The sequence below is a fragment of the Passer domesticus genome, chromosome 8 (genome assembly GCF_036417665.1).
Source record: "Passer domesticus isolate bPasDom1 chromosome 8, bPasDom1.hap1, whole genome shotgun sequence".
NCBI classification, from domain to species: domain Eukaryota; kingdom Metazoa; phylum Chordata; class Aves; order Passeriformes; family Passeridae; genus Passer; species Passer domesticus.
The window spans coordinates 24,982,492-25,000,662 of NC_087481.1; the positions used below are offsets into that span (position 1 = coordinate 24,982,492).

The 18,171-nt window shown below is 55.9% G+C and overlaps 2 protein-coding genes across 4 annotated transcripts in view; one reads left to right on the forward strand and one right to left on the reverse strand.

Moving 5' to 3' along the window:
* The window catches only part of CDH23 (cadherin related 23), a 190,733-nt gene that overhangs the window by 17,817 nt on the left and 154,745 nt on the right, over window positions 1-18,171 (reverse strand). The window contains exons 34-37 of one of the 3 annotated variants that reach the window (XM_064429790.1): window positions 17,821-17,970; window positions 16,990-17,118; window positions 16,742-16,870; window positions 15,379-15,606 (exon numbers count right to left, since the gene is read on the reverse strand). In XM_064429790.1, the coding sequence (XP_064285860.1) occupies window positions 15,379-15,606; window positions 16,742-16,870; window positions 16,990-17,118; window positions 17,821-17,970 (636 nt within the window). Of the gene's footprint in view, window positions 1-2,125; window positions 2,225-15,378; window positions 15,607-16,741; window positions 16,871-16,989; window positions 17,119-17,820; window positions 17,971-18,171 lie in introns of those variants that run through there. The other 2 variants (XM_064429788.1, XM_064429787.1) reach the window with 2 other exon arrangements.
* On the forward strand, window positions 1,359-11,496 carry VSIR (V-set immunoregulatory receptor). The gene is made up of 7 exons (XM_064429791.1): window positions 1,359-1,536; window positions 6,028-6,486; window positions 7,149-7,196; window positions 8,468-8,575; window positions 9,921-9,948; window positions 10,368-10,549; window positions 10,784-11,496. Exons 1-7 carry the CDS (start codon window positions 1,473-1,475, stop codon window positions 10,819-10,821), a joined length of 927 nt encoding a protein of 308 aa, XP_064285861.1. The 5' UTR covers window positions 1,359-1,472; the 3' UTR covers window positions 10,822-11,496.

The following is an 18,171-nucleotide window of genomic DNA, read 5'->3' on the forward strand; positions in this document are numbered from 1 at the left end:
TGAAATGAGCCGTGGTTCAGACGCACTTCCAGGTGACAGCTGGGTACAGAGATAAATCAGATATTTAAGCAGAGATTAAATCACACCCTTGTTTCCAAGCAAATCATGTCTCTGTGGGATCCCTCCCCTTCTCACAGTTTACCATTGCTGGCAACACCACGGAGCAGCCCATGGCACAGGGAAAACCAGACACTGAACCCCACTGTTCCTGCCTCTGGAGGAGGCGTGTGTGAGTCCTTGCCTTGACTGTTACTACCAAATGTGGCAATATCGATGGAAAATACCCTGAGATGATGCTGCCATGGCTCAGGGGAGGAACAAAACCAAGCATCTGGGACAACTGGACCAACCTCCCGTGGTCCCACCGCCTCCCTGCTGACCACAACATCACTGCTGGTCAGGCTCAGCCGGATTGGAGCCTCTTCCAGTGGTCCCTGCCCTGCCCTGCTGTCCTGGCTGTCTCACCCACCTGGGGATGGGGAGGTGACAATGGCACACCTCTCTGCCTAAGGGCTCAGCACAGAGCTGGGCGCTTGGAACAATTTCCAAGCTTGGAACATTTTCCCATTTCCTTGGGGTGTCTGGGCTCCATGCCTACACCTTCCCCCAGTAACAAATTTCTCCCAGCCAGCCAAGGGTTACATTTTTTGGCAGGAGCATCACAGCCGTGTTTGCTGCAAAAACCACAATGCCACACCGTAATTAGGTACTTTTCTATTTCCCTGCACACTCCGGATTCAGAGCAGGCGGGCAGGAAAGTTTCCTGCAGTTTGCAAAACTCCACCTTCTCTGGGCTCCACTTTCCAGGAAAGGCTGACTGGAAATGAGGCAGCTCTCAGCTGCAGCCAGAGATGCCTTTGGAATTTGATGAGAAGCTCCAGGAGGAATTATGTGTCAGACCACGGGGCTGCTTTGCTATTTCAGGGCAAAGTGCAAATGGGCTGTAGGAGGGGGAAAATGGGGCTTTGCTCCCATTTTTTGGGGGAAAGCTCCGTTTCCTTTTCCAAGTCAGCCCAGCTCTGAGTAACTCTTCCCTCCCTGTACCTGCTGCCCGCTCATCCCAGGAGAGGTTCTGCCTCCTTAATCCTCACAAACAAGGGGAAAAACAGTAACTGCGAGCAAAGTTGCGAGCCGGCCCGAGAAACCAGCTCCTGCTGGGAAAAGGGATGGACACCAGCACCCGCGGGTCCCTTGGCACGGCGAGCACCCTCCTTAGCACCCCAAAAATGTACGCGGTGATGCTGTAAGGGAAGAAGCCCAGCCTGTGCTGGAGGAGGAGGGGTGGGGAGCGATCCCCACCCGCGGGCGCTCCCTGCAGCCTCTCACCTCCGGGGGGTGCTCGCCGTTCTCGGCAGCGCCGCGCCGATCGCAATGAAATTTCCTGTGTGCCCGAGTGCGGCTGCCGCTGCGGGGCTGCTCAGAGCAGCGCGGTGGCTCCGCAGAGGCCACCTCGCCCCGGCCACCCCGCCAGCATGGGGACAGCGTGCCCCCGCCCCGGGCTGCTCCTGGCTGCGCTCTGCCTGCTCGCTTCCCACGGTAAGCCCAGCTCGCCTCGCTCTCCTCCCTGCCCGGACAAACTCTCCTCTCCGGGGCACCGTGCTCGCCTGCCCGGGGCTGTGCTTCGGCACACGGGGTCCGGAGTGTTTGGGGCGTTATCCGCTCTCTTCCCCCGTGGTTTTGGGGTGTGTGGGGTCAAGGCAGCGTTTCGCACGGTGCTGGCTGCGCTGGGGTAAAGGGGCCACGGGGGAACTGCTGTTCCAAAACTCTGAGGCTGTTTGTTTCTTTCTTCCTCCGCTTTGATCTAACATGCGTGGAAGGGAAGCAGCCCCCGTCCCCGCCAGGCTCCCGCTGGAGACCCCGGGCTGGGAAAGCTGCTCCATCCTCGCACGGCACTTTTCCCTGGCACGGTGGGGCTCCCCGGCTGTGCCACGGTGAGAAGACCCCTCCAACAGCCCAGGGGGAGCGGAGAGGGGGGATTTGTGCCATGCCCTCTCTAAGGATGCTGCGCTCCGCCGGGACGCCCCGGGCATCTCCTCCGGGTGGGCAACCAGCCGTGGCCGGGGCCACCGAGCTGCCCTTCCCCGGAGTGAGCCTTCCCAGGGCTGGAAGAGCGCTGGCTGCTTACCAGCGGGATGCTTTGGGAGGGGGCTGCTCCCCGCCTGACTCGCTGCAGCCCCGGCAGGCAGCGTTTCCGTCCGGGGCTCCGGGGCCCGGCAGCGCAGCGGGGGCGGTGGCATTAAAACCGCGGTTCCACCCTGGACGGAGACTCAGAGGATGAAGCTGGGGAGGACCATGATCCCTCTCTGCCTGCGCGGGCGGAGGATGAGCATCGGGCTTGGCTTCGCCCTCTCTCCCGGGACAAAGTGACTGCCTCCACGATTTCTGCCAGCGGAGAAAAGATCCCCGAAGGTGCCCCACTGCAATGGGGCCAGAGGTGCTTCTCCTCTCCTCTGGGACAGCAAGGCTGGTGTGTGCATTGAACCACGTTTTGCTTCTCATCCGAGTCATCGGGGAGCAATTCCCAGCATCTCCACAGGGATTTGGATGATTTCATTGATGCATCTGGGGCGCTGGGACCGAACTTCAGACCTTCTGCAATGCAAGCAGCTTGGATGCTGGTGTTCAGTGTGAGGCTGGTGCCAGAGGAACTGAGCTTTGCGTAATCCCATGCCTGCCAAAACTTTCTGAGCCCCCGGCTAATTTTAGCAGGGATTGATGGAGAAGTAGCCCTTGGAGACATCCAGCTTGGGGATGCTGGCAGCAAGGTGGATGGGGAAGTGGCTCCTCTCCCCCTGAAGCATGGCAGCTGAGCTGGGCTTCCCAAATTCTCATCCCAAGTACTGTCCCCGAGCCAGGGCTGTGCTGGAAGAGGAGCAAGGCAGGACCCCCCGCGGCTGCTCCCTCCACTGCCTGGATGATGGGAACCCCACTGCTGGAAAGCCATTTGGCCCCTGGGGTGCAGGAGATGAGGGCTCTTAGCATGTCTCAGGCATCTGCAGCAAGTTTTCTCTCTCCTCTTTCCCTCGTGCTCGAGGTACTTGTGCAGAGCTAGGGATGGCCCTGCACGTCTCACCTGGCTGACAACTCTGAGGCAGAGTCACAGCACGGTGACGATGGGGCTCGGGGCACTTTGATGTCAGCCTGCTACAAGAACTCCCAGTAGAGGAAGCAAGCAGAGCTCCTTGCTCCACCTCTGTCTCCAGCAGCCCCTCCTCTGCAGCAGGTGAGCCCCTCCAAAGGCTCCATCCCCTGATCCCTGCAGATCTCCTTGGAGTGGAAGGAGTGGAAATCACTTCTGCCAAGCACAGGAGTGCAGATCAAACACCGGCTTGCCAGGGCCGGGGACCAAACATAGGAGAAGCAGCCAGGAGAGGCTTTTGATCACTGACCCAGAATTTGGTGTGAAATCCTGATTTATTTAAGCTGTTGGTCAGCCAAGCAGCACAGCTTTGTGCACTTTTTTGGGTTTCTTTGTCTGAAAGCAGCGTTCCCAGGTGTAGGAGAGTGATGCCAGCCAGCACTGGGAGGTACCAGCACTGCACCAGGCTCTGCACTGCACTCATACACCAGTGGTGGGAGACGAAGTTACTGAGGTGCCAAAGGGGAAAAGGGGCACTTCTGGCACCTGCTTGAGACCTCCTCGGCCTTTACCAGATGGTGACAAGACAACAGCTCTCAGCTCAGCCCTCAGCTGGTCCAACCAGCTGGAGAAGCGCAGAGATGGGCATCTGGCTTTATTCTGGCATTTGCCAGCAGCTCTGACTTCAAAGGGAATGGTTTGGCTGGGATGGGGAAGGAGCCAAGCCTGGGCTCTGGGCATGGAAGAAGCCCAGGAGATTAAAGATCCACGGGCTTTAGCATAAAGACACCACCAGAAGATGTCCCCTCTGGGCTCCATCTGGCATGCAGCGTGTGTTTGAAGCCTTGGTACACCTTGGGGAGGGAGCACCAGCTGCCCTGGCACTGCTCTGGGCTGTACCGTGCCTTGCCAGCTGCTTTCCCCTCCACGTCAAGGCATTTGAGAGCCTTCCCCCGCTGAGGAGAAGGAAGGGGAGCCTGTAATGCCGAAGGTTGCACACATGGTAACCTCTGCCCCTCCCTGAGAGCGTGGGCTGCGCTGACTTTCCATCCAGACGGTTCCCATCAAGCTCCGGAGGTGGAGGCTGGATGGTTTAGCAAGGCAGAGCTCCGCAAACTGCGCGGGGATGAGCCCTACTTCAGCTGAGGGGGCTGTGTGGGAAACAAAAGGCTCCTGCAGATACTTTTGGAAGGTGTTGGAAGTGTGGCTTCCTCCAATAGAGCCCCGGCTTCCCTTCCTCTGGCTCCCAGGAGAGCCCCGATGTGAATGGGGCACTTCCCCTTGCAGCAGGTATCAGAAGCACATCTGAAGTGCCTTTTGTGCTCAGTGCTTTGGCAAGGAGGTGGGGGACCCGCTCTGCTGCCTGCCAGAACCCCTCCAGCCTGGCCGTGCATCCTGGCCCCAGCAGCACCCCAGGAGGAGGAGTCAGGGCTTGGAAAGGAGACTGAACGAGGCAGTGCTGAGCTCAGGCCACAGAAACCTCTGCCCCAGAGCAGCTCCAGGACGTGCTCTGCACGTGCTGTGGGGAGCAGGAAGCAATTAGCCAGAGTGGTCAGGCAAAGGTCACGCCAGCCCTGCCCCAGGGGACTCCTTGGCACATTGGGCTCCAGAGCAGGGAGTGCAGTTGGGCTGATTCCTCCCCAAAGCCTCCCTCTGCCTGCAGAGCATCCTCGGCAGCAGCTCAGGGGCTGCTCTTGCACCGTCACCCAAGAGTCAGAGATAACCACCAGGGGTGGGAGGCACGTTTTTGGTTTCACTCTCTCCAGCAGAGCCCTGGGCCAGGCAGGTGACACAGTGGCTCTGCTCTCAGGAGGAGGATGCTGTCTGGGTGGCCCAGCAGTGGAGCCCCTGGCCTGGCTGGGTGTTTGCAGGCAGGCTCATCACGCCCTGCCTGGGACTGACGCCCTCTCGATATAGCAAGCGAGAAACCTCAAAGCAAAACGTGGCACAACAGGATGTTACCAAATTAAAAAAGAAACATCTTGTCCTCGTAACATCTTCTCTGCTGCAAACCAGCCCCAGAAATCTCATTTCCACAGTAATTTAAAGTAAATAAACCCAGAATCTGCTTTTTCTCCTGCTTTCAAAGTGACGTTGGCGCTTCTGCAAACATGAAGGAGTGGCAGGGCCAGAGCACCAAAACCTCTCCTGGCTTTGCACTTTTCCCTCCCCTCAAGCACAGCTCCCCTTACCCAGCAGTACCCCCCACCCTGTGCTGGGGAAAGACCAGCAGTGCCTCCTGCTCCCACTTCTGCCACGCCTCCTGCCTACATTCCAGAATTTCTTTCTGAAAATTGTTTTCATTTTCCAGCAGCTCCTCACTGTCAGCATCAGCCAGTTCCCCATTCTCCTCCCTGGGGGCTGAAAAACAAGGAGGGTGGGACCTGCTCCCCGCCTCATCTGGGGGAGAAGGCGGGGCACTGCTCCTCCTAGAACTTTTCTGTTTGTTTTCGCTCCTTTTATTTTTTTGCAGCTGGCCCAGCTGTTCTTGTGTTTCCTCCTTCACAAACCTTAACCCTGCCACCTTGTTTCCCCTCTCGTCCTCCTTTGCCTCCCTGCCCCACACCTCTGCTGGCCCCAGGGAGCTTCTGCCTCCCTGCTGCAGGTGCTTAACTGCATTGAAAGAGAGAAATCAGCTGCAGAGTTGATTTCTAGGGTGAAGCTGTGCTCCCAGCCCTGCTACAAAATCCTGGAAGATTTGGGCTAGAAGGGAGTTAAAGATCATGTGGTTTCAACATCTGCCACTATCCCAGGTTGCTCAGAGTACCATCCAGCCTGGCCTTGGAAACTTCCAAGGATGGGACAGCCACAGCTCCTCTGGGCAACCCGTGCCAGGGCCTGCCCACCCTTTGCCAGCATCGGTGGTGGGTTTGCAGTGCTTTCTTGGCCAGTTTTGCTACAAACTCAGGGTAGACCCAGGCTCTGAGTTGGTGCCCTGTCCCTGGCAGGAGGAGCAGCATCTTTCCTGATCACCACGCCGTACTCGCTGTGCGTGTGCCCCGAGGGCCAGAACGTCACCCTGAGCTGCCGCATCAGCGGCGCCCTGGCCGAGCGGCACGACCTGCTCTACAAGACCTGGTACTTCAGCAGCACGGGCGACCAGAGCTGCTCCGACAAGAGGCACATCCGCAACGTCACCGACAAGGAGCTGCACCACGACCTGGGCAGGCACCACCAGCTGCCGGCCAACGCCTCCCAAAAACCCGCCCCGGGGCGGCCGAGCAGCCACCACGGCGTGGAGTTTGTCCTTGACCACCACGGCGCCTTCCACATCGTGGTGATGAACCTGACGCTGCAGGACAGCGGGAATTACTGCTGCTACGCCGTGGAGGTGAGGAGGGAAGGTCACGGCAAGCCCCACACCATGCAGGTGGCTCACGGCTTCGTGGAGCTGCAGATCCAGAGAGGTGAGGCTGCCCTGCCAGCCCTGCAGCCCTGCCAGGGCACGGGGCCAGGGAAGGGGTGGTGGGGGATGCAGCTCTGGGGTGGGGAGGCAGCGTGTGCTGGTGTTGGAAGTGCAGGGCGCGTTCCAGAAGTCAGAGTTGAAGGTTTGAATTAGAGCTAGAGAGCAGTGAAACATTAAAAACAACAAAAAAGAAAAAATCTTAATAACTCGAGAGGCTGGAATGCAATAAAATCCATGGTACATAGTTTCACTGATCTTCTTCAACCTCCTTCTGGCAGGGAAGAAAACAAGCCCCAACTTAAAAGGAGCTGGCTGGTGGTGCAAGCCTGGGTGAGGGCTCACAGATAACCTTGGGACAGCAGCCCAGTGGGAGAGGCATGAGGGAGGGGAAGGCATCTCCTGGCCTTGATCTGCAGTGTTAGATAGCTTTTCTTTTAGACTAAAAAAAAAATAAAAAAATTGGCTGCATGGTCAGGGATGGGCCATGGACAAAGAGAGTCTTGCAGCAGGGATCTCACTGAACACTTGCCAGGATTAAACTCCTGCTTTGGGCTGCTCTGGGAGGATGTTCTCAACACCAGGGAGAAAAGGCAAGGACAGCCAGCAGGTCGGGAGTTCTGTGGGACCAGAGCAAATCCTGAGCTTTTCTGTTCTCTTCTGCAGGCAAAGGAGGGCTTCAGAACTGCACATTTCACACTGCCACCGGCAAAGGTAAAGGTGCTGCTCTTTCCAAAGTGCTGCTCGCCATCCTGGCCCATGCATTCCCTAGGGATCTCTGCCAACACACCAGTGCCCACACACAGCCTCACAGCCGGCTGCTGGGAGGTTTCCAGTGCTTTTCCAACAGGGTGTGCATGACAGGCACATCCCCAGGCTAAGGAGAGCCTTCTTCAGCCCATCACCTGGACATGGCTGTCCTGAAGCCCATGGGGACCATTCACCCTGCTGTTCTAAAGCACCTGAGCCCCCTCCCACAACAGGGATGTAGTGGCTGCTGCCACGAGCAAATGGGAAGGGACAGAAAGGTAAAGAGTTGCAGGATCCTCTTGCTACACCCCGAGCTTGGGCCACCTCTGCCTCGAGCAGGGGAAACCCAAATCTTGCTTGAGTGCTCAGACAAAGTGGGGCTCCCCCAGAGCTGTGTCTAGACATGGAGATGCCCACACTTCACTGTGCAGCTGGTTTCTCCCTGGGTCGCTCTGTCTGTCCTCCCCCTTTTCTGGCTCCTGAATGGGCAGACTTGGCTAAAATTATTTTGCACCATGCCCAGACAAGGCAAGCATCTCCTGGTCCCCATAAGCTGTGTTTACCTGTCCCTAACCTTCAGTCTCAAGTGCTGGGACACCTTGCCCTGTCTAGAAAAGAGAGAAAAATGTCCCCTCCTAAAACACGGACACACAGGGAAAGAAGCTGCTTCCTCAGCTGGATGGGCAGGAGAGGAGCTGAGCCTGCCCTTGATTTGAGCAGCCCTCAGCCTCACCACAAGCCATCCCACAAGGACCTTGATGGCCACAGATGTGCCTGCAGGCTGCCAGCCTTTCTGGGTGCCTCTGTGGGTGACATTCTCCAGGGGCACATTAATTAGCAGAGGCTGTGGCTAACAAGCCCTTAGATGCCCGAGCACTTTGAGCACGGTGGGTCAGAGTCAGCGCTCCAGAGCTGCTGGGAGCCTTTATCAGGGCTTTTCTCATACCTAGAAGACCAAAAACCTTGGGATGTCCTGCAGCAATGAAGGACTTTGGCTGGGGTTCTGACAGGACACCTCAGAGCTTATCTCCACAGCTGGCAACACATCCCGGTGTGAATCCTGTGTGTGTGGGAGCCACACTGCACCAGCTTTGAGGCAACACAGGCTTGCCATGTGCTGGACTTAGCGATCTTTAAGGTCTCTTCCATCCTAAACAATCCTGTGATTTTGGCTTGGGGAAGCCAAGGAGAGGGAAGGTGAATGGGGAGGGTTCATCTCTGCTCTTCTGTTGCAGACATCACGGCCGCCGCGCTCGCCACGGGCGCCTGCATCGTGGGCATCCTCTGCCTGCCCCTCATCCTGCTCCTCATTTACAAGCAGAGACAAGCTGCCAGCAGCAGACGTATGTACCAGGACCCCCATCCCACCTCCTGGGCTGCACCAGCCTGGCAAGGCTGGATGGGATGTGCTCCACTGGGAATCAGCTGCTCCGGCTGCCCCAGGTCCCATGGAGGTGGTGTGAGGTGGCCCAAAACCCTGCCAGGTGCCTCCCAAGCTGTCCTGGGAAGGACCAGGCATGCCTGCAGGCTGCTGGTGAGGAGTGTGGGAGAGGAGGGGACACTAGCAGCGTGCTGGAGGCTCTGAGACTGTGAGGATGCTCCCTGCTGAGCCCTTTTCTCCACATCCACTGTGAGAGCCATCTCACTGTCTCATCCCTCCACTGCACACCCAAAATAGAAGCTTTGCCTTCTAAGTGACTGGAAAGCATTACTTGCACTTTTTCTCACCCTCCTCTTTAAAAACACCCCTGGCACATCTGTGGCCACAGGACTGCAGCAAGCCAGGTCTCCTGCCCCAGCCCTGGCAGCCCAGGCTGTGCTGAGGCAGAGCTGGCTGCCAGCTCCTGCCCCTGCTTGGCTCCCCGAGATTTCGGTAATTAAGCGGAAAGGGGCACCACCTTAACTGGCAGAGCCATTTCATCAGCCCTTGGGCAAGCGGGGCCCTGTGGTTTTCCTCTCCCAGCTCGGTGAGGAGACCTTTGGAGAAGTGGTTTGTGCAGCAGCAGGAGGGCACAGTGCCAGCCACCAGAATGGGAACTGTGCTTTCCGCAGCCACGCCCTTCAGGCACCCCTTCAGCAGGGCCTGGCCTGCAGCTCCCACCTCCAGCAAAGCATCACCTGGATGCTACTTCACCTCAGATCCAGGGGGGTTTGCCTCTCGGCTATCATGGACCAGGTTATTTCCACCCAACACATTTCTTTGGCACAGTTTGGGCCAAAACTTGAGCAGCCAGCAGAGCCCAGTAACACAGGCTGTGAGATCTGGGGGTGAGGGAATGCCTAACCTGGTGCTGCCCAGCCAAACAGGGGCAGCCAGGTGCCAGGTGGGGTTTGCAGAGCCCCAGGGTGGTGGTGAGTGCATCTGGGCACGAGTGGGGCCGGGCTGCAGCTGCACCTTGCTTCACCCCACGCCTGCAGAAGTGTCTCTTCCCCTTCTTTGGAGCCTGTGGTCTCCATCTGGGAGGAAGCTGGGCTGGGGGGTGAACAAGTGGGAGAGGGCAGGGATGCAGAACAGGAGTTTGGGAGGAAAGCAGAGGGCTAAAAAAGCACTGAGGGAGGGAGGAATGCAAAGGGAGAGGAGGAATTGGAGGGGGGCAAGACAGCAGAACACAGCCCTGGCAGTGGGTCTGGGGCTGAAGCTGGGCCTTGTTCTGCCAGCACTCACCCCAAACATTTTGTCTTTGGCAGGTGCCCACGAGCTTGTCAGGATGGATAGGTAAGGAAGCCCATGAACTCCCAGCTCCTCACATGCCCTTGCAGCCTGCATCCCAGACCCTGCACAGGTCTTGTCCTTTCCTCCTTCCCCTTGAAGCTGGCAGATATCCCCAGCCCGGCAGAGTGAAAGGGGTGCTGAGTCCTTTCCCTTTCTGGGAAATCGCTGTTTCTCTTCCCTCTCTCCACATGGAAAGTGCCTCCTTCCCTTTTTCAAAGGCCTGCCTCTCCCTGCACCCCAGCAAGAGCCTGAAACCACTCTGCCTGAACTTTCCCCTCTGCACTGGGCTGCGATGCCTGAACCTGCTCCCTGCCCCGCCTGCCTGTTCCCAATGCTCAGCCAAAAAACCTGCTTTTTTGTTACCCCTGGGGATGAAAAGCCCGTCCTGAAACAGAGATGCAAACGCCTCTCCCGTCCCGCAGCAGCGCGCAGGGCATTGAGAACCCCGTGTTCGAGGCGGCGCCGTCGGCCAGCGCGGAGCCCCGGCCCCAGCTGTGCTACGTGGCCAGCAGGCTGCCCTCCGAGTCCGGCCGCCACCTGCTCTCGGAGCCCAGCACCCCCCTGTCCCCCCCCGGGCCCGGGGACTGCTTCTTCCCCACCCTGGGTGAGTGACCGGCAACACTGAGCCCCTCTGGGAGGTGGGAAGGAAAGGGGAAAAGTGCGGGGTTAAATATCAATGGGAAAATTGGTGTTGTGTGGGACGTTGAGTCCAGCGGCTTGAAAGATGGGAAGGACCTAAACCCTCTGTTTTCCATGCAGAAGCAGGGTTTGATCACTTCCTGGAATGGTATCCCTTCAGCTGTCAGCTGGACTAATATCCCTGGTATGCCTTTTCCAGATCCTGTTCCTGACTCACCAAATTCCTTGAAAGCCTGAAGACCCCAGAGGAAACCACATCCTGCAGAGCACGCCATGCTCACCAAGACAACAGCCCCGGGAGGGTGGCAGGGCCAGGGCAGCAGTGCCTTAAGAAACGAAGCTGTGTGCAGGATCCCTGCCCTCGTCTCCCATCCTGCCACTGCTCTGGGACTGGAAGTGAACCTCTCTTGCTGGGATTTCGATTTTTAACTACCTGTTTCCATGGAGAAGTGCGTGGCTCTGTATTGCTCACATTTTACAGACTGGCTGAAAATTGAGGATGTGGGGATGGAAGGATGTCACGCACCTGCAGACTTCCCTGAGGATTAACTTATTGCCAGGGTCTCAGCTCTGCACCATCAACACGTTTCTGGATCCCTGACTGAACATCCTCTCTGGGAGTGGATGGTAAAATACTTTATTCAGCATGGAACAAAACAGGATCACCAGCCAACCTTGTACTACCTTTTTCTTTGCAAAACAGGAAGGGGAGAGGCTCCCTGCTGCCACCAGAGCCCTCTTTCCTTACCAGCCTTTTGAAATGGCCGTGGACTTGTGATGCTGCTGCCTTTCAGCAGAACACATGTTGGGAGGAGCCTTATTTCTGCTGCAGTTTTATCCTTGGCTTGGGATCAGGGCAATTTATCTTTCTGTTTGTTTCATTATCAGTGCTGATTAAAAGGAAAAAAAGGATGTTTATGGTTTTCATTTGAGTTTTTTTCTTTTTTTTTTTTTAATGCCTGTCAGTTAGGAAGTTCATCTGGAGGGTGTTGCAGGATGTTCCTGTGAGGTGGCTGAGAGCCCCTGTGGAGAGGTGGAGGCATGGGGGGCACAGTGGGAAATGCTATGGAAGGCTTCCCTTGCCCTCCTGGGGCCAGCAGGGCCAGAGCAGCCAGAGCTGGGAGAGGACTCCGTGATGCCCTGGGGCACGTGGGTGCTCGTGCAGCATCTGAACAACAGCATCTGGCACTGCTTATCCAAAAGAAACTAGGGCTCCAGCGTGACTCAGCCCTGGTGATGATATCAAACCTTGTGGCAAACACTGTTACTCAGAGTGTGTTTGTTTTTGTTTGCTTTTTTTTTCCCTCTTGTTTCTCTTTTTGTTGTAAGGTGGGTAAAAAAATGGCCACGAGACAAACATAAACATTAGTCATAGCAAAACAGTCAGACCTGAGCAACCACCAGGCAGCGTGGCCAGGCAGAGCATCCCTGGCAGTGCACAAATTTCCACACTGCATGGCTGGAAGAAACAGTCTTTGCCTCTGGAATGGGCTGGGGAGCTGCAGGATTTGATTAATGCAGCTTTGGCTTCAGCAGGAGCACCCAGAGGGTGGTTCAGGGGTGAAGGAGAAGCCACAAGGTGGTTCAGGGATGAAGGAGAAGGCAGCACCCTCAAGGTAGTTCAGGGATGAAGGTGAAGCCACGAGGTTTTTCAAGGATGAAGGAGCACCCACAAGGTGGTTCAGGGATGAAGGAGCACCCACAAGGTGGTTCAGGGATGAAGGAGCACCCACAAGGTAGTTCAGGGGTGAAGGAGAAGCCACAAGGTAGTTCAGGGATGAAGGAGAAGGCAGCACCCACACCCCTGTGTACTAGAGATGGAACTTCCTGAGCATGGGACTTTATTGCCACTCACAGCCCAGCCCCTTCCCGGCTTTGCAGGGGAATCCAGCAGCTGCTGCCTCCAGCACTTCCTTCTCCCTGTCTCAGCAGCTCCAGCTGGAAAGGCACGCCGGGGTTTTGCCTGCCTGCAGGTCCCAACGGCTTTGAAAGCCTCTCCAAGTCGCTGTGTTCCCTAAAGAATGCACTGCCTGATGACAGAAGGAAGCTTTGTTGGAAACAGGTTTTGCTCTGGAACTCCATTTTTTGGGATAGCTGGTGCTGCAGGCAGAGCTAAGCTCTCTGCCAGAGGCTCTGCTGTGGCATGCTGGGGCACTGAGTGGCATCAGTTTCCCCTCCAGAAGGAAAACTAAAGACTTCTGGGAGGGAGAAGAAATGGCTTCCCAGGTTTCCACACGTTTTGGAGCAAGAGTCCTGGCACAGGGGGCTGGCCCTGCACCTTGGCCCCAAGTTCCACAGAGATGACACAGCTGTGTCATCAGCAAGACCAACATCTGGGCAGTGAGGATCCACCCTGCCTTGCTGCAGCCTCCAGTGCCTGGGGCTGTGGGTGCCAGCAGCATCCCTGTCCCAGTGCAAGTTCCTTGGCCAGAGACCTTCCTGCAGGAAGCTCCCAACCACTCTGGAGCAGCTCTTGGGGAGGTGCAGCTGCTGGCTTGCCCCAGGGTCAGACAGTGCCCAGGTGACTCCTGCAATTCCCACACACCTTCCAGCTGCAGCTCGCCAGCTTGTGAAAGTTTTTTATCCTACGATGCTTTTTAAAATGAAAATATTCTTATTTTATCAGCAGAATTTTATCCTTTTTCCCCCACATTTCCAGCTCCCAAGAGATTCCTCTTGGCCAGTCTTCCCTGCTCCCTTGCTATCCTGGGTATCCCAGATCACCACTCCAAGGGAGGACTTCCCAGTCCTCTCTCATCTCTGTCTCCTCTGTCTCTGTCTCCCACACAGAGAAGGCCAAACCTTGAAACCCACGGATGGGTGTACAAATTACAAACAATCACCCCCTTTTGTGCATTGTTGCATCAGCCTGCAGCTCCTTGTGAAAGCCCAGTTTCTGGCAGGCAGCAAGGCCCTGACAGACATCATTTCCCCAGGCAGGCATGAGGCCAGCGGGCACCCAGCAGCACGCCCCACAGCCTTTCCCAAGCCCTGAGTGTCTCCGAGCCCTGAGAAGGGCCAGAACTCCTCTCCCCACTCAGGAATCGGGTCACTGGGCACTTTGTGCCGCTGGGGCTCGGATTGTTGCTGCTGGCATAACGCGTGCTCGTGACACGGTGGGCACACAGCAGAGCCTGTGGGGACAGGCTGGGACACTGCCTGGGCAGCGTGGAGTGATGAGATGTGCCACTTGTCCCTGTTGGCACCAGGAAGGGAAGCGGGCATTGCCACGGCAACGGGATTTGCCAGCTCAGCACACGGCATTCCTCAGCACACCGGGATCAGTGTCCCACATCCACAGTGACAGGGACACGGAGGAGCTGGTGGCATCATGTGCTGCAGCCACAGCACAGCCTTCTCTCATTCTGGGGAAGTGATTTAGCTAGGTTTAAGCCTCGGTGACAGTGCAAATAATGGAAAAGACGGTGATGCAGAAGCTGGAGTGTGAACCAGCCGGGAGGGAGGAGCTGAGAGTGCAAAGCCTGAAGTGAGAATCACAGCCACAGTTTGCACTGCTGGCTGTGACCTGTTTCATCAAAATGCAGAGCAGGGCTTTGCAGGCAGAGCTCTGTGGGCAGGGCAGAGAGATGGTGAGAGATAGCAGGTGGAGGTGGGCGACAGGAAAGATGGCAGAGTGTCACACAAGGTGTCAGCTCATCTCACAATTTGTGCACGTGGGTGCTCGCTCACCTCTCTGCAGAGACATGGGGTTAGAAGGGACTCAGAGCTGGAAAATGGCCCATGTGGTATTGGCTCTTTTGACTTTTTGAGCCATCCTCAGAGGTACAAACAACATCCCAAGCAAAACAGTCACTTCCCCATGCCATGGGATGATGGGTGGGGTCTCATATCAACCCCCTCTCAGTTTGAAGCCATTCCCCCTTGTCCTGGCACTCCAGGCCCTCATCAAAATCACCAGAGCTCCTCTCACTCACAAGGCCCACAGCAGACATGCGTGACAGTGGTGAATGGAACTGTGGTTGAGCTGCTGCTCCCAGTGCTGAGATGGGTGGGCAATGCCTGGAGCCCTCCCAGACCCAGCACCCTGTGAGCAGGGCAGCAGCAGCCAGCACGCCTCCCCACAGGGATGTGTAGGAATGTGCCCCCTGTTGACGGAGTGACAAAATTATCCTTTGTCTCCTAAAAATGGAAAAAAAGACTAGAAAAGACATCTCATAGGACCTTGGGGACTTCACCTCAAAAAAAAAAAAAAAAAAAAAAAAAAAAAAAAAAAAAAAAAAAGAAAAGAAAAGAAAAAAAAAGGATAGCCAATTGGACAGAATTGGACAGGAGCCAAAAAGTCCGACCTGAGCAATTTACTAGAAAAAGAAGAGAACAAAGAAACTAATTGCTTTTGTGGTAACAGGAACCTGTTGCCCTGGCTCAATTTTTCTGCCTTTTATTAAAACTTTTCTGTTTCCAACACTGCCACAGAAGCCATCCTGCTGATTTTATGCCATCTGAGGTGGCTGAGCTATCTCAGGCGTGATATAAACCTCCAAGAGCTTATAAGACCTAGCTTGAGGAGACCCATATATCAGGGATGCTCATATTTTTTGCATTTGGAGGTGGGGGATGAGGCCTGCTGAACAGCTGTGAAGGAAGGTCCTGCATGATCACGCATCAAAGGAGACTGAACCAAATCTGTGCACAGCGGGTTTAGACCCCGAATCCCCAAAACACCACACCCTGTGCCTTTTCTCCCCTTTCACACCCCACACTCAATGCCAAGCTCACCCCCACAGCGCTGCCCAGCCCCGTCCTGCCCCCGAAAGGCCCATTTTGGTGGCTCACCGACAGCGAGGGGTTGCCCTCGTCCTCCACGGTGACCACGAGGCTGTAGAAGCTCTGGCGCTCGCGGTCAGGCGGGGAGGGCCGTGTGGCGATCTCGCCGGTGACGCGGTCCATGCGGAAGGTCAGGTCCTCGTTGCCACGGGTGATGTAGTAGGAGAGGACACTGTTGAGGCCGATGTCCCGGTCGGTGGCGCGCACCTGGGCCACCGCCGTGCCACCGCCGACGTTCTGCGGAGATACGTGACGTAAATCCCACCAGCCACGTATAGAATACCTAATTAATAACTCAATCCTAATATAGAGAGAGCACTGATGTGCTTGAGGCTCCAAACTCGCTGCCCCAACACCCGGCAGCTCAGCAGAAAGCTGCACATTAGGTCTCATCTAGTGTGGCACAGCCTGGAAGAGCATAAAACCCACAGTGTGTGCAAAGGTGAAGGCCGTGTAATGGACCCAGAGCTCGGCTAATTATTTTTGGATAGTCCCATTACGGGGAAAATCAAAACAGAAATTCTGTTCTTCAACCTGCTCTGAACATGTATTAAATAGATAAGAAAACCTTAACAGGGCAATATCCTTAATGCTAAGCTATAAATCACGAGCAGCAGTTCCTCACAGCTAAGTGGCACTGGCTATTACTCATATTTCATTTTTCATCACCAAATTGAGAATCCCCCCCTGCCTCAGTCCAGGAATTAAACTGTCAGGAAATAAGTTGTCTTTTCTCATGCCTGATTGTGTTTTATTGCTTAATTATCTAGCCCTTGCTAAGCTGCTTCCTGAAAGCCATTCTTATTCTGCACTGCACCGACTCTTGTGTCACTTTGGTGGCATTTCCATGGGTGTGTAGCCACTTCTCCTTCCGGCTGGTCCCTGCAGCCTCAGGGGCTTAAGTTGCTCATAGAGCTTTTTCCTAGCCCAAAATGAGGAGTACATCACCAGTGAGGGCTTTCAAGGGGTCACCAAGCCTCACACCAACCAAGGTGAGGATGGCAAGGAGGTCACCAATCCTTAAATGACCCAAGGTGAGGTTTGCAAGGGAATGCCAACCATCAAATGGCCAAAGATGAGGTTTGCATGGGGCCACTAATGCTTAAATGACCCAAGGTGAGGTTTGCAAGGGAATGCCAACCATCAAATGGCCAAAGATGAGGTTTGCATGGGGCCACTAATGCTTAAATGACCCAAGGTGAGGTTTGCAAGGGAATGCCAACCATCAAATGGCCAGAGATGAGGTTTGCATGGGGCCACTAATGCTTAAACGACCCAAGGTGATGTTTGCAAGGGACACTCTGCTGTCCCCACCTGCCTTGTGGTCAGACCTGACCCTGGGAGGATGGAAGGAGAGGAGCTGGGTGCTCACCTCGCTCACGCTCACGTTGTAGCCGAAGGGGCTGTCGATGACAGGGGGGTTGTCGTTGACATCCAGGATGTTCACTCGTAGAATGTGCTCCTTCCTCCGGGGTGGAACGCCGCCATCTGATGCTTGGATCTGCAGTCAGGGGTTGATTTCCAAGGAAAAAGGTGTTATTTTGAAGCTCACAGCTCCTAGCAAACAGCCTCGGTGCCCAAAGCAGAGGCCCAAGGGTGAGGGGGTGGTTTGGTGCTGACCCGTAAGGTGTAGTGATCCAGCAGCTCCCGGTCCAGCGGCCGTGCCACAAACACCTCGCCATAGGTGTTGTTGGTGGTACGGATCTCAAAAGCACGGCCGATATTCCCCGACGTCAGCGAGAAAGTCACCTGGAATCATCACAGGGAGAGAAAACCAGGGCAGGCAGGGTGATGCTGAGGAGGAAGAAGAGGAAGGAGATCCTACAAAAATTAATCCAGCATCCCCCCAACATGCCTCAGCTTTTGAAAAGGTCCAAAGTAGTGGGATCCACAGGTGTGCTGGCTTATTGCAGCCACCCCGAAGCAAACAGGGCCAACCCCCCTGGCAGCTCCCATGCTGCCAGCAATTTTTGTTATTAAGGGTGATGGGACCTCATTAATGCTGTCTGCAGGGTAATGAAAATAACAAATGTCAGAGAGCTTCCTGCTCAGCCTGCCAAGGACTTTGCTGCTGGCCCCCACGGCAGCAGAGGCCACAGCTGGTTTTCAGATTGCAGGGCTCCTTTTGACACTCGTCCCACAGAGCTCTTTGCCCCAGACAGCCCAAGGTCGATGCTTTACCTCTCCTGCTGCCTTGCTGAGGACTCTTGGTACTCACCACACAACACCCCCAAACCACCGGCATTAATGACCAGAGCTTGCTCTCACAGGGGTGCAGAGGGAAGGGGTTGGGAGGATGCTGGCAGGGGGATTTCTGTGTCAGTGAAACACCACACACAGCCTCACAGAAGCTGGAAAGGATCATTGAGTCCAACCCCTGGCCCTGCACAGGAAACCCCCAGGAATGACACCACATGCCTGAGAGCATCATCCAAATGCCTCCCTCCCTACCTGGCCGTTCCTGCCAGCATCTGGATCTCGGGCCAGCACCAGGGCCACCCTCTTGCCCACGGCGCTGTCCTCGGCCACGCTGACAGACGAGTCAGAGGTGATGTCAAACTGGGGGCTGTTGTCGTTCTCATCCAGGACTGTGATGGTCACCTGTGAGGGGGCACGGGGCTCAGGGCATGGACAGGAGCCAGACCCCTGCCCACCCTCTGGTGTTTATCCTCCAAATAGCTGGGCACAGAGCAACTCAGGCTGCTGCAGGGTGTCCCTTTTCTGCTAAACTTTTCACTAGCACTGATTTCATCCATGCCCACAGCAGCAGGGTCAGGCAGGATCTGCTCTAAAGCTCAACGG